Source organism: Hyaena hyaena, unplaced genomic scaffold (genome assembly GCF_003009895.1).
Source record: "Hyaena hyaena isolate Hyena2069 unplaced genomic scaffold, ASM300989v1 scaffold_18, whole genome shotgun sequence".
Taxonomy (NCBI): domain Eukaryota; kingdom Metazoa; phylum Chordata; class Mammalia; order Carnivora; family Hyaenidae; genus Hyaena; species Hyaena hyaena.
The window spans coordinates 7311767-7336780 of NW_024080649.1; the positions used below are offsets into that span (position 1 = coordinate 7311767).

General features: G+C 49.6%; 1 protein-coding gene across 1 annotated transcript; it reads right to left on the reverse strand.

The window, feature by feature from the left end:
- Positions 1-1953: 1953 nt before the first annotated feature.
- On the reverse strand, positions 1954-16478 carry LOC120223338 (C-type lectin domain family 18 member A-like). Its single transcript, XM_039221406.1, has 12 exons — positions 16237-16478; positions 15687-15778; positions 13383-13622; positions 7206-7303; positions 6703-6824; positions 6417-6524; positions 5745-5837; positions 5223-5329; positions 4479-4608; positions 4060-4156; positions 2846-2937; positions 1954-2339 (listed from the first exon to the last, which is right to left on the reverse strand). The coding sequence occupies exons 1-12, from the start codon at positions 16373-16375 to the stop codon at positions 2302-2304; spliced, it is 1356 nt and encodes a 451-aa protein (XP_039077337.1). The 5' UTR covers positions 16376-16478; the 3' UTR covers positions 1954-2301.
- Between the last annotated feature and the right edge of the window lie 8536 nt (positions 16479-25014).

Sequence of the window (25014 nt, forward strand, 5' to 3'; positions counted from 1 at the left end):
AAGCAGGGGGAGAGGGCAGAGGGAGACAAAGAATCCTGAGCTGGTCCCACTCCTGGCTCAGAGCCGGGTGGGACTCTGGGCTCAGTCTCACGAACCGTGAGGTCATGCCCCGAGCCGAAATCAAGAGTCAGACGCTGAATTGGCTGAGCCGCCCAGGCACCCCAGTACTTCATTCCTTTTAATGGCTCAGTACTATTCTGTGGCATGTACACACCGCTATTTGTTTATCTACTCCTCCGTCGATGGGCGTTTGCTTGTTTCTCCCGCTTTGCTGCTGGGAACAATGTTGCTGTGAACTTTGTGTACAAGGATGTGCTGGAGTGCTTGTTCTCAGCTCTCTCAAGTACGTACCTGGGAGTGGGGTTGCTGCGTCCTATAGTAGCTGTGCCTAGCTTTTTGAGGACTCACCGAACTGTTTCCAGAGTGTTATGTTCCCCCCAGCAGTGTAGGAGGGTTCTAGTTGGTCCAAGTCCTCATCGGCATTTGTTATCATCTGTGTCTTTGATAACAGCTATCCTCATGGGTGCAAAGTGGTATCTCACTGTGGTTTTGCTGTAAATTTCCTAATGACTAGTGATGTATTTGTTGGCCACTTGTGTAGCTTGTCTGGGGAACCATCATTCATGTCCTTTGCCTATCTGTAAATCATTATCTTTTTTTAAAAATGTTTTTATTTAGGGGCGCCCGGGTGGCTTAGTCAGTTGGGCATCCGACTTTCGCTAAGGTCATGATCTCACGTTTCGTGGGTTCGAGCCCCACGTCGGGCTCTGTGCTGACTTCCAACTCAGAGCCTGGAGCCTGTTTCAGAGTCCGTGACTCTCTCTCTCTGATCCTCCCCTGCTCACGTTGTCTCTCTCTCTCTCTCTCTCTTTCTCTCTCTCCTAGAAATAAATAAAACATAAAAAAAAAATTTTTTTAAAATGTTCTTATTTATTTCTGAGAGGGTGAGAAACAGCGTGAGCAGGGGAGGGTCAGAGAGAGAGGGAGACACAGAATCCGAAGCAGGCTCTAGGCTCTGAGCTAGCTGTCAGCACAGAGCCCAACGCGGGGCTCGAACCCATGAACCGTGAGATCATGACCTGAGCCAAAGCCAGGTGCTTAACCGACTGAGGCACCTAGGTGCCCCTATCTTTTTTTTTTTTTGAGAGAGAAAGACAGAGTGTGAGCAGGGCAGGGGCAGAGAGAGAGAGAGAGAGAGAGAGAGAATCTGAAGCAGGCTGCAGGCTCTGAGCTGTCAGCACAGAGCCCGACGCAGGACTCAAACCCACAAACCCATGAGATCATGACCTGAGCCGAAGTCAAACCCTCAACTGACTGAACCACCCAGGAGTCTCAATCCTTGTCTTTTTGATAAATTTCTTTTCTGCTGTGATTAAGCCAGAACTGTTCCTGTGTTTCTGTTTGTTGCAACAACAGTAAAAACCGTGGCTTCTTCACTTCTCCCCGTTCTGGGACCCCGGGTCACACTCCTACGTCCAACCTGCAAAGCAACTCAACGTTCACATATAACAGTGCACAACTGGGTGGGGTGCATTCTGGGCGTTAATGATGGCACCTGCCAGTCTTCACCTGCCCACCCAGCCCCTCTCATCACTGAAGGGAAAGGAGGGCGACAGGGCCATAACACAGCCCAGTTCAGGCACAAAGAAAGCAGGCACACGTAGGGGGAGGCATGGTGAATACAGCGAAAGGGCAGAGGCCCAAAGCCTTCGGAAACAGCGGTGAGAGGAGCTGGAGCAGGAAGTTAGGGATGCAAACACGGCTTCCGAATCTGTGTATCATTCAGGGGCTAAGACCAGAAAACTTCCAGAGGGTGGTCTAGGTCACATGGGTGAGCAGGGACAGGACTGGGGTGGGTTGTGGGCAGCCAGCAGTGAAGCCTCAGGCACCCTCTGGTCTTCCCAGGATCATCCTGAGTCAGCTGGATTCCCCTTCCAAACACGCAGGCACAAGTCTGATTCATAACTTAGTTTAATCCTTTGTGGGGTGTGCCCTGGGCAGCGAGGAACCCCCATCCGCCCCACTGGGTCTGGCACACACGGAAGACAGAGGTCTCTTCTGACGCTGACCCTGGCTCCTGTTTGGGCGCCTGACACCCATCTTCCCGATGAAAGCAGGATGAGGGGCCCCAGGCCCCTGTGGGCCTGACTCGAGCCCCCTGCCTCACTTCCTGCAGCGTCTGAGACCTCTGTGGATGATGGGCTTGCAGCTCTGGCCTGGCCCTTGCTCCAGACAGGTGGGCAGATGGGCACACATCTGGGGGTGGGGGTGGCGGTGGCAAGGGAGAGGCCTGGCTGAGTCTCAGGGCCCCACAGCCCACCGGGAAATGTGCTCCTCAGCTGGAAAGGAAGCCAAACCGAGCAAGGGTCAGTGGCAGCCGTGGCGGTCCTTGGGTGGGGACCTTCCTGCAGCTGGTCCTAAAGGGCTATGGTCCCAGATGGAGCCCCAGACCTTTCCAGCAGGTGCTGCTGGGGGCCGGTTCTGGGCCAGGTCACCTCTGATCCCCACCATTGTTCACTGGGCTCTGGGGAGTCAGGGAACACCGGCAAAGCCAACAGGTCCCCAGGCAGCAGCTTCAGTGACAGGAGGAAAGGAACCTTGGAGACCTCCCCGGCCAGGCTGCATTCCAGTCCTGCCGTGGCGCGGACCTGCTAAGCTGAGCCCTTTCCTCTCTGGGCCTCAGGGGCCCGCAGGTACCGGAGCTCCCAAGCAGAACGTCCCTGGTGGCCCTGCATACTCAGACCCTGTCTGGGCCTGTGACCTGGATATCCTAGTGCATGGAGAGGGCCAGCAGGGACCTCAGGGGCCAGGGACCAGGGAAGGGGAGGTGTGAGCGGGCCCTCACCAAACTGGCAGATGTAACGGTTTCGGGTTTTACAGCGCTGGTCATTCCAGTTGAAAGCGGCTGATGCCTGCAGCTCCACGCAGTTGCCAAACCTACCAGGCCAAGGTGTTGGGCGCTCAGGGTGGACGACCGAAATTAGGAGTCCGGGAGAAGCTTAAATCTTCCACTCCAGGGGCTCCTGGGTGGCTCCATCAGTTAAGTGTCCGATTCTTGGTTTCGGCTCAGGTCATGATCTCACGGTTTGTGGGATCGAGCCCCGTGTCGGTGCTCCTCACTGACAGTGCGGAGCCTGCTTGGGATTCTCTCTCTCTCTCCCTCCCACTCTTTCTCTCCCTCCCTTTCTCTCTGCCCTTTCCCTGCCCTGCTCATGCACGTGCTCTCTCTCTCTCTCAAAATAAATAAATAAACATTAAAAATATTCCACTCCAGCAGGCCACCTGCGTCTAAGAAGCCTAGGTGCCTCTAGCCTACATAGGGCTTCCGGGAGCTAGACCCACCCCCGGGCTCCCATGCCTGCCACCAGGCCTCTGCAGCTCCTCTCGGGGAAGCTGGGAGGTCTCAGCAGACCCCCGACCTGGGCCGCAACTCCCCCCACCCAGTGCCAGCACTCAGCTGCACCAGCCAGTGGGACCTGGAATAGGCAGGCCCATGTCCTTCCTCCCAGCAGGGAGAGGGTGTGCCTGGGAGCCCAACCAGACCAGTGTCCTCTAGGTGACAGAGCAAGGGTGTGGCCCTGGCTGCCATCAATGAGGTTGAAGGATGTGGGTGAGATGTTTGAAGCCCTTAGTCCACACAGCCTGACTTCCTCTACCCTGTCCCCCCTTGCCCTGGGCATTCCTGGGCTCTGACGCCTGGGGCAGGGCTGCATAACCAGAAGGCCCTTGGTACTGGCTGTCTGGAGGGTGGGTGTGTGCAGGCCTGGAGGCAGGTGGGTGTATTGCTAAAGACCCCAGAATCAGGCTGTTGATGTAGGCCAAGGAATGTGGTGGTGGGGAGAGGTGGATGGGTAATAGAGGGAATGATGCGGATGGACGGGTGGACGAAGCTTTCTGGAGCTCCCTCTCCTTTATGTAAGCCCCACGAGGTGGGGATGGGCCTCACGTCCGCTGTACCTGGACTTCCTGGGCACTGGTGAGGCCCAGGCCCTCAGAGGGCTCAGCCAGCGGGCCCCCGTGAGAGAGTGAGCCCGGAGGAGGGAGGCATCCCAGACTCACCCCTGGTTGTCAGGCTGCCCAAAGGCGAAACTGGTGAATGACTGTTGCTCCCCGGTGGTCCAGCGGAAGGAGTCCTTAGTGGTCTTGTAGGTGAGCCCTGGGCCCCAGCAGCTGAGGTTGGCCCACCAATCCTGGGCCCCACTCAGCGCCCAGGCTCCCTGAGAGGGGCGCCCTGAGCTTGGAGCCTGCTGCTTAATGCCCACCCGTTCCAGCCCTTAACCACCTTCCCAGCTCCTTCAGCCCTCAGGGACATTCCCTTGCCCTCTCTTCAGTGCTTCCCCCCCGCCCCCTCCAACCCCTGCTCAGGGAAGGAGGTTGCCAGCCCCTTTCCGGGCCCCCAGCCCTCATCAAACCCTTTCTGTCTGCTGAGGGGTTTTTGCAGCCCAGATTCCTGCACCCCCAACCAGCCAGGCACTCACCGATCCAGAAGTTTCTGGTCTCAAAGTCGCTGTCAGTCACCTCATTGGTGGTCTCCAGGCGCCCCAGGTAGAAGGCGAGGATGTCCTGAACTTTCTGGCTCTCAATCTGGGCTAGCACCCCGCCCTTTCCCTGTAACCCCCACTCCATGTCAGGCCGGGCCTCGGAGCTCAGGCCAGCCCTTCCTACCCATGCTGCCACCCCAAAGGGGCCAGGGACATCCTCTCCCCCACCCCACAGCCCCCTGCTTCTTAGAGTAGGGGTCCCTCTCTACTGCCTCTCCCCTGCCTACATCTCCTCTCTCTGTGCACAGGGGCCCAGGCTGGCAGGGCCCTGACCTCGGGAGGGTTTTGTTTCATCTGTTTAGTGTCTTAAATACATTTGAATCGGTTGCCGACATTAATAAATCGAGCAGTGCCAGTGAAAATCTGAATTGCTGGTTCTCTTGAAAAATCCAAAGTTCTGGCCTCTGTGAACTCATATACCTTCATGACAGCCAGCAGCTAGGACTGAACCAGGATGGCTCCTTAGATGGGGATTGAGCAAGGGCTCACCCCTGGGTCCCTCAGCTTATTAGGTGACCTCCTGGCTCCTATGGGCCTCTGAGTTTGTGAGTCCTGCTTTACACTAATGACCAGAGTCAGGTCAGAAGAAATCAAAGGAACCATTTCTAAGTCCACGCTCCTTCCACTGAGACCCTCACTTGAGACCCTGGGGACCCTGGAAAGGCAGGGGTCAACCGTCACCTGGCATTTCATCTTGGCCCCATAGTAGGTGTCCGCCTCTGAAGACACCATGAAGCAGTCTCCGTCGATCCTCAGGTCACAAGTGTGGAAGGGAAAGTGCACCTTGGCTGAGGACAAGAGGGCCTGACTGTGTGCGTGGGCACCTCGGACCCATTACGCCTTCTTTCCCGCCAGGGAGCCAGGCTCAAGAGGCCCCTTCCCCTCCCCCTGACCACCTTCTCCAAGCTGGAGAGTGGGTGGCAGTCAGTGCCGTGCTGGTGAATATGGCACAACCAGCTCACTCTCTCTTACACAAAACAAAACAAAACAAAGATTTATAGAATTTGCCAATTTCTGTGGTGCGAATACCCCCACCAGGGGCAATTCCAAAGTACCAATGTGATGTCACTGAACAGGGAGTTGGGAAGAGATGTGCACAGGAGACACCTGTGAGCCGGTCTGAGCTGGATCCAGCGACCTGCTGCTGACAGGGTCCCTGGGGTGTGGCCTGGCTCATCGGGGGACTTTGGGGGCAGCACTTACTGGCACACTGGGCCCCCCCATAGCCGATGTCACAGATGCAGGAACACTCCTCTTCCCGAAACCGGCCATGAACGCACTGCACGCTGCACCGCACTGCCAGGGTGGGCGGAGGGGACATGGCTCAGCCCGCAGCCCTGGAGCCCCACACTGCCCTCACAGGCCTCAGAGTGTGGGGGGTGGCCCACTGCAGCCAGCGTGTCCCTTAGGGATGGAACCCATCAGGGCTTCAACTATTGCCACATTTGATTTGATCTGCTTTGTAGAGAGAAGCAAACTGGGGTTTGGAAGGGGGACCTGCCTATGGTCACAGAGCTGGGAAGGGGACACTGGGATGAGAGTCTACTTCTAGGTCCTGATAACGTCCCCCTGCTACCATCCCAGGGCCTAAGGGCCAAATCTGATTCTACTTTGAAGCCCTGCACAGCTCAGGGTCTGGCAGGCAGTCGGAGCTCAGGCTGTCTGTTGACTGACTGTATGCACTGTCCAGGTCAGCAAGAACCTGGTCAGCACCCACCGGCTCCCTCAAGACTCTCTCCAAACACTTTCAGTGAGTGCAACACGGCCCCTGGACACACCACGCAGCAAGTGTGCCCCCTCCTCTTCACCCCCTAAGGCTGCCTGCATGTGCCCTGGGCCCAGACTTCGCTCCCTGGGTGATCACGTGTCCCTCACCTTGGCAGTATCTGCCTGTGTAGCCAGGGGGACAATGGCAGTGGCAGGTGCTGACGTTGAGATGTCCATGGTTCCGGCAGCTCATGCGACATGGGTTCCTGGGGACCTCTGGTCAGGCGAGGTTGGAGCTCTGAGAGGGAGCCTCCTTCAGGCAGCCCAGCCAGGTGCCTCCCGGGTGCTAAGGGCCACGGCTTCGAGGACAGTCCTACAGGATGCTGCCACCCTCCACGAGGATCACATCAAGCTCTCTTGTCCCAGCAGGAGGCGGGCGGAGGGGGGCACTTACCGCAGAGCCCCCCTGCGTGGTCCCAGGCTTTGAAGCAGCCCGAGACGCTTGCCGTGCAGAGCGAGCACCAGGAGCCGGCCTTATAGGGGACAATTGTCTTCCCGTTTACCTCCCAGTTGCCTCTGTGAGAGCAAGCACCAGAGAGGGCTGCAAGGGCCTGGCCTTGGGGAAGGGTCCCCTTCAGCTCCTTGGTCGGGCCAGGGAGTTGGGGAACAGGGAGGTGACAGGGAGGCTGTCCTAAGAAAGGAAAAACTGCCTCAAAACTACTGCTAATGCTCCATACTTCTACTGAGCGAAGCGGAACAGTGTTTCCAAGGACGGGCATCCGAGGAGCAGCCACATTCTGCCTGGGCAGGATCATGAGTGCTACCCACTTCTACACCCTCTCCCTTTCTTTGTTTCCACAAGGGTGCAGACCAGAGGGCAAAGACCTTGTGAGTAGGTGGGTGATTACCCCGGGTGAAAGTATCCTCCACCCCACAACCCAGCAGTGGGGGACTTACCCGGGAGAATAGGCACAGACGAAGGCTTCCATCTCTGCTCGGGCCCCAGAGCAGGGCTGCTGCCCACAGCCCAGCTGGCTGGAGGTGGCCCACACAAGCTGCAGGAGATACAGTGGCTCAGAAACCCCATCACGGGCCACTCCCAGTCTGGGGGCCAACAGGCACTGATGATACTTGCTTGGAGAGGGGAGACACAGCCTCTGCCCCAAACCAGGCAGCAAGGCAGCTCCCTCACCTCCTGGGGCCTCAGCAGTGGCAGCTGGGCTGGGCAGGGCTATGAGGACAGGTGGGAACAGCCTGGGAAGGCTTTCTAGGTGGGAGAGTGGAGGGGTGTCAATCGGCAGATACCTGAAGAAAGGAGAGAATCGTGGGTGGGTAGAAAGTGGCAAAAGAAAGTCTTGGACAGGTCTTTTGGGTGGGCCAGTCGGTTGATCTTGGCTCAGGTATGTGAGATCGAGTCCCACCTGGGATCTGGGCTGACAGCAGCACAAAGCCTGCTTGGGATTCTCCCTCTCCCTCTCTCTCTGCCCCTCCTCCACTTGCTCTCTCTCTCTCTCAAGAAAAAAAAAGTCTTGGTCATCAAAGGCCTTGGGACAGATTGCACTTATGGCTATAACCCTTCATTCCTCCCTACACCCCACCCTTAAATGTGCCTTTGCAGTTCTTTGGATCAAGAGGAGGCCTCTTTTCTGTCCTTGAATCTGGCTGGCCTTGTGGCTTGCATTGGCCAACAGAATGCAGAAGTGATATTGAGCTGGTTTTGACCCTCAGCCTCAGGAGACCCCACAGGCAAAGGTGAGCCAGCTGAGGCCACTCTAGACAGCCAGCTCCCAGCCAACACAGCAACTGATTGCACTTGCACGTGGGCCCCACCAAGGCCAGAAGAACCTTCCTGCTGGGCCCAGCCCAAATTGCCGACCCGCAGAATCATAGGATGCTAAACTGTGGGGTAGTGTGTCATGCAGCAGAAGCTAACAGGGGTAGGTCTCTGATAGTACCCCAAACTTCGATTTAAAATTTAAAAATCAGTGACAACTTGGAGACAGCACAAATAGTCAATACACAGGAATAGTTATACAAACTCCTGCAGCCCTCAAAATGACAGCTATGAAAAAGGGAGACACAGACATGTAGTCATATATATGTACCCAATAATTAGAGAACATACACTCTCTTCAGGGATGCCCGGAACTTTTTGCAAACATTGACCCCTCAGTAAACCACAAAGCAACATTCAACAAAGACCAAAGGAACAATATACTATGGGCTGCATTCTATAAATACAATGCAATAAAATATCAAGTAAATAACTTAGAAGTAAGAGAAAGGAGAAACCATAGGAAATTTAAGTATACCCTTCAAAATCAAAGACATCATGATGGAGAATAGGAAACACGTAGAAATGGATGGCAGTGAAATCACTGAACAGGAAAACCCACGGGATACAGCTAATGAAGTTTAGAGGGAAATTTATAGCTTTAAGTGAATTTAGCAGAAATGGAAAGATACTTAAAAATTAATCAGCTAATAATCCATATCAAGAATATAAAAAAAATAGGGCCGGCTGGGTGGCTCAGTTGGTCAAGCGTCCAACTTTGGCTCAGGTCATGATCTCATGGTTTGTGAGTTTGACCCCGGTGTTGGGCTCTGTGCTGACAGTGTGGAGCCTGCTTGGGATTCTCTCTCCCTCTCTCTCTCTCTCTACCCCTCCCCTGCTTGCTCATTCTTTCTCTCAGAAAAAAAAAAAAAAAACAGGATAAAAAACAAAACAGAACAAAAAGCTAATTTGTTAAAATAGGCACAGCTCTGGGAAGACTGGTAAAGAATGGAAGAGAGAAGGCACAAATAAACAAAGCTGAAAAGTTAAAAAGGGCCTAGCTATAGACACAGCAAATCTTTTTAAAATCCCTGTTTAATTCTAGTTTTATTTTTTTTTAAATATTTTTATTTATTTCTAGGGGAGAGAGAGAGAGACAGCGTGAGCAGGGGAGGGTTAGAGAGAGAGGGAGTCACAGACTCCAAAATAGGCTCCAGGTTCTGAGCTGGCAGTCAGCACAGAGCCCGACGCAGGGCTCGAACCCACGAACCATGAGATCATGACCTATGCGAAAGTCCGACGCTTAACCAACTAAGCCACCCAGGTGCCCCATAATTCTACTTTTAAATCTCTGTTAAATACTGAACAATTCTGACCAATAAATTGGAAAACATAAAATGGACAATTTTCTAGAAAATAGAACTTGGCAAAACTATCTCAAGAAGTAGAAAATCTAAAATGGTTTCTGGCCATTTCTAAAAGTTGATTCAGCAGTTAAAAATCCACACATATAACACATATACACAAAAACAGCCCCAAAATAGAACAAGGTCCAAATAGTATTACAGGAAAGTTAGTGCAAATATAGAAACTACTCCAGGAAAGAGAAAATAAGGCAAAATTTGAAACTTATTTTATGAGGTCAGTGTAGCATTGCTCTAACCCAAGTAACGGCAGTATGAGTAAAGGAAATCAGAGGTCAATTTCAATAGCAAATAATAATTAGCAAACCAGAATTAACAACAGTAACAGGGGCGCCTGAGTGGCTCACTTGGTTAAGCATCTGACTCTTGACTTCAGCTCAGATCATTATCTCATGGCTTTTGACTTTGAGCCCCGCATCAGGCTCTGTGCTTACAGCACGCTCCTTGAGATTCTCTGCCTCCCTCTCTCTCTGCCATTCCCTCGCTCACCCTTACTCTCTCAAAAATAAAGAAATAAACATTAAAACAACAACACATTCACGCACACATGCACAGACACACACTGAATCATATTATTTCACATTACATGACATGCCAAGTTGACAGGTATTCAAAATATTTAACAACTAGTAGGTATGGATAATTGCCAATCAGAACAGATACAGGCTAAAGCAGGATCCTAGGAACCCACTTCTGTGCCAGGCATTCATTCTTTAGTTCTAGGTCATGAGACAGATCCTGAGTGTCCCAGGAAAGAGGCCAGGCCAGGTGCATTCTGGGAGCTTGGGGCAGCTACTGTTTACTAATACATCAGTATTTTAGCATTTGAATAACTATTATAGCATATGGTGTATAGATGAATCACATTCCTGCAAGTAGGAAGGCAAGAAAGAGTTAAATTTTAAAAGTATATATTAATTATGATATTGTGATTATAAAAGAGCCATCTTTTAGAGACATACACTTATGGGTAAAATTACATGTTGCCTAAAATTTGCTTAAGAATAATAGGAGAGGGAAATAGATACGGATATAGATGAAACAAGATGAGCTCTGAAACCCTGAATTGATAATTGTTGGAGCTGGGTCATGGGTGGTATCATTCTGACCGCTTTATATGTTTTAAATTTTCTATAATAAAATGCTTAAAAAATATGACCAGAAAGACCTAGTGTCCATGTAGCATCTTGGTATGTACATCCAAAAATTATTCATGTATTGCATCACTTTAATCGTCAAGGAAAAACCATACGATTGTTTCAGTAGATTTGAAAAACCATTTGATAAACTGTAAGGCCTGTTCATGGTTTAAAAAATCCTGAACAGGGGTGCCTGGCAGGCTCAGTTGGTAGAGCCTGCAACTCTTGATCTTGGGGTTTTGAGTTTGAGCCCTCCACTGGGTGTAGAGATTACTTAAAGACAAAATCTTTCAAAATGGATAAAACATGAAAAATTCTTAGCTGTCAGCCCAAAGCCGCCCTGGGGCTCGAACTCAGACCCTGAGATCTTGACCTGAGCTGAAGTCTGACGCTCAACCAACTGAGCCACCTAGGCGCCCCAAAACATAAAAATTTCTTTAAAACAATTTTTGTTAATGTTTATTTATTTTTGAGAAAGAGTGAAACAGTGCAAGTGGGGGAGGGGCAGAGAAAGGGGGAGACACAGGATCCAAAGCAGGGTCCAGGCTCTCAGCACAGAGCCTGACATGGGGCTCGAACCCACAGACTGTGGGATCATGACCTGAGCCAAAGTTGGACGTTTAACCAATTGAGCCACCCAGGTGCTCCTAAAAAATTCTTAATAAACTTATATTAGAAAGAAATGTCTGTAATCTGATAAAGGCTATTTATTAAAAAGTTCATATGAGAGAATCAGGAGCCAAGCACAGGCAGCAAAGTTTTCAACAATAATGATAATATGGGAAATTTTCCTTTCCAAACTTTTCTATAAAGCCATAATAATTAAAATATGATTTGTGCAACAACAAATAAACAACAACAAAAAGCCAACAAAACAGGACTAAGAATTCAGCAAAAGGCCTATGGGCAGATGTGAGCTTGGTATATGACTGAGACGGCATTATGAATCAGTGGGGAAGGATACAATCCTCAGCAGAAGATGCTTATTTGGAAAGACATAAAATGAGATCCTATATCACACCATGAAAAATTCCAGGTGGCATAATGACATCCATATGAAAAAGGAAAGCTTTAGAAGAAAATATATATATTTTTTTAATGTTCCATTTATTTCTGAGAGAGAGAGGGAGAGAGAGAGCATTAGCAGAGGAGGATCAGAGAGAGGGAGATACAGGTCTGAAATAGTCTCCAGGCTCTGAGCTGGCAGTCAGCACAGAGACTGATGCGGGGCTTGAACCCACGAACCGTGAGATCATGACCTGAGCCGAAGTCAGATGCTTAACCGACTGAGCCACCCAGGCGCCCCTGGAAGAAAATATATTTCTGATGTCAGAGTAGAAAAGCATTTTTTAAACATGATACTACAAACAGATGAACTATACATTAAACTGAGAAAATGGATTAATACTAGAATCTTCTAAAAGATCTATCATATAAAATATAATATACACAAAGCAAAAATACAAGCCCTCTGCTAGGAAAAAATGTATATCAATATGGCCAACAGAAAGTATAAAGAATGTAGAAAGGGTGCTTAAAAATTAGTAAGAAAAAGATGCTCTGTGTTATAAAAATGGGCAAGAGATATGAACAGGTAATTAACTAAGTAGGTAGTATGCTCAATTTCAAATGAAATAAAAATTAAAAACCAAGTGAGGAAGCACTTCATAGCCTTGAGTTGGTCAAAATCAAGGAGCCTGGCAATACTGGGGAAGTGAGAACTGACTTGTGGATGGGAATATGATTGGCATGGGCCATTTGGGCAATAACCCATAAGGTATAGTTGCATATATGCCATGTCCTGGCCATTCGCCTTCTAAGTGCATCCTAGAGAAACTCTAGACACATATGCCCAAGCGACCCCCAAAGACCCCCTCTAGGATTTTTGCTTTGTGGAACGACTTTTATTTTTAAAAATTTTTAAAGTTTTTATTTATTTATTTTGAGAGAGAGAGAACATAAACAGAGGATGGGCGGGTGGCTGGGGAGACAGAGAGAGAGAGAGAGAGAGAGAGAATCCGAAGCAGGCTCTGTGCAGACAGTGTGCTTGACATGGGGCTTGACATGGGGCTTGAACTCACAAAATGTGAGGTCATGACCTGAGCCAAAACCAAGAGTTGGCCGCTCAACCAACTGAACCACCCAGGTGCTCCTGGAATGACTTTTAATAGTAAAAAAGTAGAAATAACCTAGATGCCTGTAAATTGCAGTTTATTCATAGTGAACCACCCATGTGTATCTGGATCAATGGAAGTAAATCTTAGAAATGTGGTCTGGCGTGGTAAAGGGGACACACAGAGCCCTCATAGAGGACTTAATAACATACAACCAACTTGCAAAAACAGTAAAGGTATGAAAACACTTAGACGTGTAGTAAAGGCATTAACACATGCTTTGGTTTGCCTGTGTTTTTCAGTGCTGCACCCTAGCACCTAAACAATGTCAGGTATATAGAATAAAACAAAGGAAACGTGCTTCAGACTGACCCACCTGGATTGCAGGAAGGTCACCTCTAGGGAAGGACAGAGGAAAGAGCAGGAAATAGGGCTTCAGTGTTGTTGTTTGTTTTTTCTTCAGAGATGAAAAACAACTATAGTTAAACATTTTCTAAATCTCGGCAGTGGGTAAAAGGGAGGCCATTATTTGATTTATGCTTCAAATATTTCGCATTTAAAGCTGAAAAAAGTAAAACTTTATAAATCAGGGGCAAAGCGACCCCCAATTTCAGGACGAACGGTAGCGCTTCTGAGCTGCCCCCAGTGGCGCAGGGGCCATGGAGCCAGTGGCACGGCCTCACCTGAGTATAGTGGGTGCACGTGGCATTGTGGGCACACTCGGCCGCTGCGTGGCTGTACTGCTGCCCCTCTGCGAACCACAGGCCCACCACGTGGACAAAAGACGCTGAACCCACGGGCAGCAGCTGCACGTTCCAGCCCACTTGCTGGGTGGCTCGGGGTGCCGACGCAGGCTTCGGGGCTGGAGCACCACAGAGGGCCGCCCTGGCCTGAGCCCAGCGGGCCAGGCTCTCGCTCCAGTCCTGGGGGCAGCACAAACAGAGACATCAGCAGGGACCTTTGGTCAGGCCTTAACCTCCCCGCAGGGTATAGGTCATGCAGAGAGCACTGGACCAGGATTCCTGCTTGGCCATCTGACCCCTCCAAGCTTCTTTCACCCACTTCTTCCGGAGCCAGTGGAGGTCAGACTGGACCTGCAAGGAGCTCTCCAGGATATGTTTGTAAAGTACCAGTGATGTCTGGATGCCTGACTCAGAGCCCGGCTCTATGCAGGACTGAGAGCTTAGGCCCTGCTTAGGCACCATCCCAGGGTGGGGGGGGCGGGGGGGGAAGGGGGAGAATGGCTGATCCTGAGGGAGTAGTGCTAAGCCAGGGTGATGGGATGGGCTTCTCTGGTAGTTTTTCCTGTCTGAGAATATGAGCCCTGGGCAGTGCCCAAGCCTTGCAAACTGGTTTTATGTTTGTCATTAGGTACAACTGGCCTTGGCCATTGGCAGAAAGGCTCGGTTGCTCCCACTTGGCTTTTCTTTGATGCAAAAGGCCTCAGCAGCCATGCTCCTGTGTCTCGTTCTCCAACCCCGGCCTTGGAGTGCGTGGGGGTGCCAAAGGGGAAGCAGGACCAGAGAGGCTCCTGGCCTCAGGGTCTGGCCCCAGCCAGAGTGGCCACTCTGGAGTGGCTCCAATCTTCTCTCCCCACCCAGAAACCAATAGACTGCCCCTCACACCCCCACTGCCACCTAATAGTCCTCCCTTCTCTTAAACAAGGGGCTCAGGGGGGCGCCTGGGTGGCTCAGTCAGGTAAGGATCCGGCTCTTGATTTTCGCTCAGGTCATGAGCTCATGGTTTGTGAGTTCGAGCCCTGCATCACTCTGTACTGACAGTGCAGAAACTACCTGGGATTCTCTTTCCTTCTCTCTCTGCCCCTGCCCTGCTCACATTCTGTCTCTCTGACTCTCAGAATAAAATAAATTTAAAAAAACTTAAATGAGGGGTTCAGTAGTGAAGAAGACATGGGTCACCCCATCACCATGCCCTGCCCCAATCCAGCCACCCCGTTAGCAGTCCCCTAATCTCCATGAGACTCAAGACCTTCATCTGTAAAATGAGGACAGGAAGGTACTTTTGGGTAAGAGTGTCATGGGGATTGTATCAGCCTCCACTGGGGAAAAGCCCGAGACGGCTGCAGAGGTGAGGGAGGCCAAGTGGTGGGGCTCCATTCTCATCTTTCATGAAATGCTCTTTTTCTAAGACTTTGGCCAAAGGGGCACAAAAACTATAGAAACTGCTGACCAGGGGATCGGGACGGCCCCACGCCAGGTGCTTGAGCTGGGAGCAAGGAGAGTGAGCAGTGGGGGCCAGGAGCTGGGCCTGAGGAGGGGCAGAGCTGCTGCAGAGCAGGGAGAGGAGAGAAGCGACCCCTTCCTCCCTGCCCGCACCACCCCCACCTCCTGGGAAACTGACCCGGGAGCTCTCAAGGTCACCACCACTGAGCCAGCCTGGAGGAGTTTATGGGAGGCAGCCATGGAGAACTCTGCCCACCCCCACACAATCTTGCCCTTACTCCTGGGCCTGTTAACATGTGCTGGGGCAGCATTCCTGGGCCCAGATGACACCACCCACCCAGCCGTCCCAGTTGGGGTGGTGGGAAACCCTATGCATCCTACCCCAGCCCCCAGTGAATGAGCAGGGGGCTTGGAGGGGCCCCACTTAGTCACCCAGACAAACCATGAAGAAGCACTGGGCCCTGGTCACATTCAAGCCCCCTCCCTCGAGCGGGGTGTTTCTCCCTCCCAGTCCTCTGCCCCTCTGATCCTGCTGGGACTCCTTTGTGCAGCTCTTCTTTCCTGCCAGCTCCTTCCATGTCTTCTGGTCTCCCGGGCAACGGGATGGGATGTGAGGAAAGGCCAGAGAACTGCCCTTCTGGGAAGCAGGCAGCTGCGGAGCCCCAGCGACCAGACATGGTCCCCCCAGTGGGCCAGGTGACTGGCTGCCCCCCTGCCCTGCCCAGGTGGAAGGGCGCCTGGCACCAGCCTGGCCTGAGCCCTCTTCGGGTTTGCCCCTCCAGCCTCCCCCTTGGGGGTGCTCACCATTCTCTGCATGTTGGCGGCGGGGGGGTGCACCCGGCTTCGCAGGCGGTTGTGCAGGGACAGGAGCAGGAACGTCTCCCTACTGCTCAGAGCTGGGGGAGACAAGGTCAGGCCCCCTGGGTGATGGGGTGGAGGGTCACCGTGGCAAGAGAATGTGCAGCCCTGCCCTTAGGAAACAAGCAGGAGTGGCGTGGGAGGATGGTGGGCTTACGGAGGGCTCGCACGGAGGGATGGGAGACAGGTGTGGGGGTGGGGGAGAGGCAGGTGTGAGGCTGGGTGTGTGGACGGGTCAGCCCTGGGGGCCCCAGCTGCAGGCTCCAGGCTGGTATTCCTCCCTGACCCCTGAGCCTGGGCTCACTCCCCTTCATTCCTCTCCCCAGCCCCAGCCTCCCCCCTCCATCTTGGGCCCCTGGACTGCCCAAGGGGACTCTTTCAACCACAGCTAGCCTGCTGGGGTTCAGGCCTGGAAACTGGCTTCGGGAAGCCCCGTAGCACCCCTCTGCAGGGCTCACAGCCACTCCACCTCTCTCCTCACCCAGGGGCCCCTTACCTCCAGGCACTGGAGCCTGTTCCTCCTGCGGCAGGAGCGGCTGCACCTCTGCTCCGGCCATGCCAAGGAAAGCCAGGAGTAAGGGCAGGAGGCCAGGCCGGTGGCCCCTCAGCCTGGCGGAGGGCTCTGGCCACAGCATGGACCTGTCGGGAGCTCCGGATGTGAGCTGGCTCAGCCGTCCAGCCTGCTTCCCAGGCTAGACAGAGCTACTCACAATCTCAAGGAGTCAGGCTGTACTGGCAGACAAAAGAGGGAGGCTGGTGAGCAATCGATGTATCCAAAAAGCCTCCCGTCGGCACTGGCATGAGAGAGAGCCAGCTCCAATCCCGGGGCTCCCCCCTCCTCCTCCAGCCACTGGCCTGGCCAGCAGCCCTGCCCACACCAACCAACCAAGCAGTGTGCACTGACCCTGTGGCCCCTGCTAATCATTGCAGGATTATTGGAGCCCTCGGGGAGCCCTGGGAGACCCCGCTGATTGGCCCACAGACATTCCAGGGCTGTGGATTAGAAAATGATGGCCGTGCCCTGGCCAGGACCGTGTCCTTCGGGCACACGGGAGCTTCTCCTCCCAGCCCCAGAGCAGGCAGGCAGGAACTGGGCAAGACCCCAAGGGAATTCTTCCCTTTCTTGGGAAGCTCGTCCCAACCCCCAGCCATGAATTAAACATAGACGGATGGTAACCACATACCAGACAGGTGCCACTGGTGGGTGGGGGCACTGAGGTGTTGGGTTTGTAGGGGAGTAGGGGCTAGGGTTGCACCTGTAGGCTGGAAAGAGTGCCTTAGGACTCTGGGCAGTGTGTGGGCAGTGTGGGGGGCTGGGCCTCAGCTCTATGCCCCCCGCCCCCCCCCGCCACGTGACTGCAGGCCAGAGAGGGCCAGGCAAGCAGAGGAGACCACGTGATGCCCTTGGCTGACTGGAGTCCTGCTGGGAACAAGTTCGACTCTAGACAAACTGACAGTATAGCAGGAGGGCAGCAGATCGCCGTGACGCTTTGGGGCCTGGCTGAGGCCTACACAATCCCACCAGAATAAATTGAAACAGATCTGCACTGTGGCCCACGTTTCTTAGAAAAGACAAGGCTATCCCGCAGGCCCTACCCAAATGCCTACAACCGCCTCAGGGGCAAGCAAAGGTTATTCAGCCAGGGCAGAGGAGAGCCTTGGAAGCCAACTACTTCCTCCTTCTGGAGCCTCTGTGACCTCTGACCTCTAGGCCAGCACCCTCTCAGAGCCAGGTGTCAACTTCTGGGAAACTCTGCTGAGACCCAAGTGGGCTTGGCTTTCTGAAGAGAAACACTGATGGAACATGCATGTCATGGCGGGTTGGGGCAGGGCCAGGCACAAGCGCCCCTAAGCTGGCCTGGAGTTGTGTGTCCCCCCACAGACTACCGGGGCCTTGAGTTTCTTCTCCCTCAAAAGGATGGTAGACAACCTCAGATTCATCCTGTCTGGATCCTAGCAATGTTTAATAATGGTGACCTTTTGGGTCGCCTGGGTGGCTTAGTCGGTTGAGCGTCCGACTTTCGCTTAGGTCATGATCTCGCGGTTCGTGGGTTCGAGCCCCGCGTCGGGCTCTGTGCTGACTGCCAGCCCAGAGCCTGGAGCCTGTTTCGGAGTCTGTGTCTCCCTCTCTCTCTGACCCTCCCCTGCTCACGCTGTCTCTCTCTCTTTCCTAGAAATAAATAAAACATTAAAAAAAATAACGGTGACCTTTTTCTGTAGAGCTTACAAAGCACATCCACACACGTGCGTTCACATAATTGTCACAACACCATGCAGTAGTAGATGCGGTGCCTGTCTTAAATGTGAGGAAGCCGGGCTCAGTATGTCTAAGGGACTCGCCCCTGGTCATCTGGCAAACACATGGAGTGTCCTAGCTGATCCAGGGTTTCTGTCTTCACATTCCTGACACTGGTGCAAATCTGCTTTAATTTACATCGTGGCCCTTTGAGTTCGATCCCCACAGCCCTGCTCTATGCCAGGTAACAAAACCCAATTCTTGCTCCTGGGCTTTCACGTAACATGTGTAACACATGCCAGGCACTTGGGACAGGTCAGAAAATATATTTTGAGGCCTGCGGTGGAGTGACTTTTAAGGGGCCCTGGCCCACTGCAGATGGAGGCCAGGGAGAGCCCAGCTTCAGAAGCTAGAAAAGGAGGAGCTGAGGCGATAAAACACCAGACTTCCGAAGGCCTGGGTTCTAACTGAGATACCCTGTGTGACCCTGGGACCGTCACTTCCACTCCTGGGCCTCAATGTCCAATGGTGTTAAGAAGTCATTTGTCTTGGTTTGCATGACATTTTGTCCTAGGTCCAGACTTTTTACAGGAGTCTGCTGAATATTTGGGGTGGGTTTTGAGAATGGGCACCTCCTTTCTTGAATGGCAGATCGCCCCAGCAAGCATCTTGTAGTCTGATTTCTATCACTGCAGATTAGTATTATTACTCTGAATTCCATATAAACCAGCTCCTGGGATATGCACCCTTCGAGGCCTAGACTCCTCTGTTCTCCATGTCTATGAGGTTCACCCATGCTGTGGTCTGGATCAGTAGGTTGTTTTGTTGTTTGTTTGGCTGGTAGTATTTCATTGTATTTCCATTCTCCTAATGATGGGCACTTGGGTTATTTTAAGCTTTTGTTTATTATGAATAAAGTTGCTATTGGGGTGCCTGGGTGGCTCAGTCGGTCAAGCGTCCCCTCTAGATTTCAGCTCAGGTCATGATCTCAAGGGGGTGATATGGAGCCCTGCATCAGTCTCTGTGCTGAGTGTGAAGCCTGCTTAGGATTCTCTCCCTCCCTTTCCCTCTCTCTCTGAACCTCCCCCTCCCTCTAAAAAATAAAATAAATAAAAAGGAATTTATTTTTAAAAGTCGCCTTCAACATGATTGTACAATTTAAAATTTTCTTTTGGTAAACACCTACAAAATTACCCAAATCAGGAGTGGCATATCATAATAACTTATACTAAAGAAATTTTTAAAAAGTTGTACAGGAATATTAAGAACAACTTTAGTCAATAAAATAGACAATGTAAGTATAATGGAAAAACTCCTAGAAAGACAAATTACTAAAATTAACTCAAGAATATAAGAAATTTGAAGAGACTGATCACAAGGAAAGAAATTGAATGAGTAAGGAAAAATCTTCTCAGAAAGAGGAGTTTAGGTTCAAATTGCTTCACTGCTGAGTCCTATCAAATATTTAAGGAAGGAATAATACCAATCACACATAAATGTTTCAGAAAGCAGAAATGGAGGAGTATTTCCCTGTAATACTCTTTCATTTTGTAATGAAATGAAACTCATTTCATTCTGTAATACAGAATTTCCCTTCATTCTGTAAGGCTGGTATTTTACTGATATCAGAGCAAGACAAAGATGTCACAAGAAAATAAAACTATATATCAGTATCATGAATATGGCATGAATACAGACACAAAAATCCTCTACAAAATATTGCCTATCTAGTAACATATAAAAAAGATTCAACACCATGACAAGGTAGGATTTATTCCAGGAATGCAAGGTTGGTTGAGCATTAGAAAGTCAGTTAATATGGGCGCCTGGATGGCTCAGTCAGTTAAGTGTCTGATTTACCATTCATGGGTTTGAGCCCCGTGTCAGGCTCTGTGCTGACAGATCAGAGCCTGGAGCCTGCTTCGGATTCTATGTTTCCCTCTCTCTCTGCCCTTTCCCTGCTCACGCTCTGTCTATCTGTCTCTCAAAAATAAATAAACGTTAAAAAAAATAGAAAGTCATTTAATGTAATAGAACAAAGGACAAAACCCACAGAATCATCTCAAAGACCCAGAAAAAGTATCTGATAAAATCCCAAACGATTCCTTGTGAAAATTCTAAACAAACTGGGAATAGAAAAAAAAAATCCTCATCCTGATAAAGGATCCTGTTATGGGCTGAAATGTGTACTCCTCCCAAATTCGTATGTTGAAGTATGAATCCTGGCACCTCAGAATGGGACTACATTTGGAGACAGAGACTTTAAAAAAAAATGCTATTTATTTTGACAAAGAAAGAGAAAGCATGAGCAGGGAGGGGCAGAGAGAGAGAGAGGGAGAGAGAGAGATCCCAAGCAGGCTCCACACTGTCAGTGCAGAGCCTGATGCAGGGTTCAATCTGACAAACCATGAGATGATGACCTGAGTGGAAATCGAGAGTCTGATGCTCAACCGACTGAGCCGCCCAGGTGCCCCAGAGAAGGAGTGTTTAAAGAGGTAATTAAGTTTACAGGAAGTCATGGGTGTGGGCCCTGACCCCATATGACTGATGCTCTTATACAAAGAGGAGTTAGGTTACACATAAACACAGAGGGGAGACCATGTGAAGACATAGAAGGCGGCCATCTATAAGCCTAGGAGAGAGACTTGCAGAAGAAACCAGTTCTGTTGACACCTTGATCTTGGCTTTCTAGCCTCCAGAACTATGAGTAAATAAATTTCTGTCATTTAAGCCACGCAGTCTGGTACCTTGTTATGACAGCCCCGGCAAACAGATATAGCCCCCGTGAAAATCCTACAGCAAACATCATACTTGATGGTGGAAGACTAAACACTTTCTAAGATTAGAAACAAGATAAGAATGTCTACTCTCACCGCTACTATTCAACAATATGCTACTGAATGTGTGATTAGTGCAAGAACAATAAAGCCATCCAGATGGGAAAGGAATAAGTAAAACTATCTTTCTTTGCAAATGATGCAATCCTATATGTAGAAAATCCTAAGGAATGTTTAAAAAAAAGCTCTTAGGGGCACCCAGATGGCTTAGTCGGCTGAGTGTCCAACTCTTGATTTCACCTTGGGTCATGATCCCAGGGTTGTGAGATTGAGCACCATGCTCTATGCTGAGCATGAAGCCTGTTTGGAATTCTCTCTCTCTTCCTCTGTCCCTGCCCCCTGCTCACATTTTCTCTCTCTGTCTCTCAAAAATTAAAAAAAAAATTTTAATTAAAAAACCCTACGAGAACAAAGTTCTCAAGATATAAAATAAATATACAAAATCAATTGTATTTCTACAAATTAGCAATAAACAATCCAAGATGGAAATTGAGGAAACAATTCCATGGGCAGCGGCATCAAAGCAAATAAGACATGAACACATAAGACTATAAAACATGGCTAAGAGAAATTAAAGGAGGTCTAAATAAATGGAGAGATGTTTCACATTTATGGATCAGAAGACTCAATATTGTTAGCATGGCGATTGTTCCCAGATTCATCTACTGATTCATCATCGAAATCCCACAGCCTTTTTTTTCTTTTTAAAAGAAAGTGACGGGGGTGCCTGGGTGCCTCAGTTGGTTAAGCATCTGACTTCAGCCAGGTCATGATCTTGCAGTCCACTGAGTTCAAGCCCCGCATTGGGCTCTGTGCTGACAGCTCAGAGCGTGGAGTCTGCTTCGGATTTTGTGTCTTCCTCTCTCTCTGCCCCTTTCTGCTCGTGCTTGTTCTCTCTCTCAAAAATAAACATTAAAACTTTTTAAAAAAATAAATAAAAGAAAGTAAGAAATAGATCCTAAAATGTATACCGACAGGCGAAGGAATTAGAATAACCAAAATGTTTTTGAAAATGAACAAAGATAGAGAACTTGTACCTGATGTCAAAATGTGCCGTGAAACCATAGCAATCACAAATATGTGCAACAGAGGAAAGGATAGACATACAGATCAAGGGAACAGAATAGACAGCTCAGAAAGAAACATTAAATTTTGGTCAACTGATTTTTGACAAAGATGCCAAAACAATTCAATGGGGAAAGGATAATCTTGTCAACATGTGGTGCTGGGATAATTGGATATCCACATTGAAAAACACACATTCAGTTATTTCACAGTACCCACAAAATGAATTTCAAATGAATCACAGACCTACACATAAAAGCAAGAACTGTAGAAGATCTAGGGAGAAAAAAATATAGGAGAAAATCTTTGCGGCCCTGAGTCAGGCAATGATTTCTTAGATATGACACCAAAAAGATAATTCATAAAACAAAAAATTAATAATTTCATGAAAATTAAAAACTTTTGGCTCTCAAAAGACTTCATGAAGATGAAAAGACAGGCCTCACACTGAGAGACAGAGAGAAAGAGAGTGAGGGGAAGAGGGACAAAGAGAGAGGGAGATGGAGAGAGAGAATCCCAAGCAGGCTCTGTGCTGTCAGCACGGAGCTCGGTGTGGGGCTCGAACTCACAAACTGTGAGATCATGACCTGAGCTAAAACCAAGAGTCAGATGCGCTTAACCAACTGAGCTACCCAGGCACCCCTTGAGAGAAAATATTTTTAATTTTTTTTATTGCTTTTATTTATTTTTGAGAAAGAGAATGAGAAACAGAGGATGAGTGGGGAATGGACAAAGAGAAGGGAAGACACAGAATCTGAAGCAGGCTCCAGGCTCTGAGCTGTCAGCACAGAGCCTGACATGGGGCCCCAGCCCACACACTGTGAGATCATGACCTGAGCCAAAGATGCTTAACTGACTGAGCCACTGAACCCCAAGAGAAATATTTTTAAACCATATACCTGGTAAAGGATTCATAAAGTACACAAAGAACTCTTACAATGACATGAGAAGACAAATGACCATTTAAAAAATGTTTTTATTTAACATTTATTTATTATTGAGAAACAGAGAGAGACAGAGCATGAGTATGGGAGGGGCAGAGAGAGAGAGAGAGACACAGAATCCAAAGCAGGCTCCAGGCTCTGAGCTGTCAGCACAGAGCCCAACACAGGGCTTGAACTCACGGGTGGTGAGATCATGACCTGAGCTGAAGTTGGATGCTTAATGGACTGAGCCACCCAGGCGCCCCTTCAAACGACCATTTTAAAAAATGGGTGAGACACCTGGGTGGCTCCATGGATTGAGCATCAGATTCTTGATTTCGGCTCAGGTCATGATCCCACGGGCAGGGGATCAAGCGTTGCGGTGAGCTCCATGTTGACGGTGTGGAGCCTACTTGGGATTCTCTGTCTCTCCCTCTCTCTTTGCCCCTCCCCCACTCACACTTAAGATTCTGTCTCTCTCTGCCCCTTCCCAACTTGCATGCACTCTCTCTCTATAAAAAAGAGGAGGGCAAAAGATTTTTATAGATATTTCACACAAAAAGACATATAAATGGTGAAAAAGCACACGAGAAGATGCTAAACATCATTAGTCACTAAGGAAATGAAAATTAAAATCACAATGAGATACCATCACACACCCAGGAGAAAGGAGAGCCCAAAAGACAGGTCCAGGTTTTAATGAGATGCAGTGTTGCTGGTGGCAGGGTAAAACTGTACCCTTTGGAAAAGAGTTTGGCGGTTTCTTAAAGTTAAATATATACTTACCACCAACCCCGGAAATTTTACTTCTAGTTATCTGCCCCAGAGAGAGAGACACGCATGTCCATACAAAGCTTGTCCACAAGTGATGGCAGCAAAGACATTCATTCATAACAGCCAAAAGCCAGAAGCAACCCAAATGTCCCTTGAAATGTTGAACTGATAAACTGTGTACAGCCATAACACTGAACAGCATTCAGCATTAAAAAGGACAAATGTGGGGTGCCTGAGTGGCTTAGTCGGTTAAGCGTCCGACTTTCGCTTAGGTCATGATCTCGCGGTTCGTGGGTTCGAGCCCCGCGTCGGGCTCTGTGCTGACTGCCAGCTCAGAGCCTGGAGCCTGTTTCAGTCTGTGACTCCCTCTCTCTCTGACCCTCCCCTGCTCACGCTGTCTCTCTCTCTCCTAGAAATAAATAAAAATATTAAAAAAATAAAAAATAAAAAGGACAAATGTACCCCCCCCGAGCTTTATTGAGATATAGTTGGCAGTAATGGAACACACTTTTGATTTATGCTACAACACGGATGAACTTCAAATGCCTTCAGCTCGGTGAGTGGAGTCACACAAATGATACGTTGGGCGATTTCATTTATAGAAAATGTCTACAAAGGCAAATCTCTAGAGGCAGAAAGCAGATCAGTGGTTGTCTGCGGGAAGGGGTGCCTGGCTGGCTGGCTCGGTCGGTAGAGCACGTGACTTTGATCTTGAGGTTGTGAGTTCCAGCCCCATGTTGGCTGTAGAGATTACTTAAAAAAATAAAAATCTTAAAAAAAAATGTTGCCTGGGGATGGGAATGGGGCTTGATTAACTATAAAAACTCATGAGAGAGGAACATCTGGGTGGCTCAGTCAACTGGGCGTCCAGCTTTGGCTCAGGTCATGATCTCACGGTCCATGAGTTCGAGCCCCGTGTTGGGCTCTGTGCTGACAGCTCAGAGTCCGGAACCTGCTTCGGATTCTGTGTCTGCCCCTCCTTTGCCGACACTCTCTCTTTCTCTCTCAAAAATAAATAAACATTAAATTTTTTTAATTCATGAGAGAACTTTTTAGGGTGACATAAAGGTTCTGAACTTGGATTGTGGTGACAGTTGCCTAAATGTATAAATTGACTGAAAAGCATTCAACTGTACGATAGATGAAATTTCTGGCATGTAAAATATATCCCCCTAAAGCTGTTTAAGAAAACAAACAAATAAACAGTAGGAAACACCAACTCATTTTATGAGTCCATCATTACAGGGATACCAAAACCAGACAGAGATTTCACACAAAAAATATTTAGGGCGACGTGTACCTATGCCTGTAGTTTAGTCTGACATGTGCCCAAACCAAGATAGGTTAATAACTAGATGAACAAACACGTGACAAAGGATTTTTAGTAGAATGGTATGATCTAGTGTTAGGTATTTGGACGTTTACTGTAAAAATCCTTC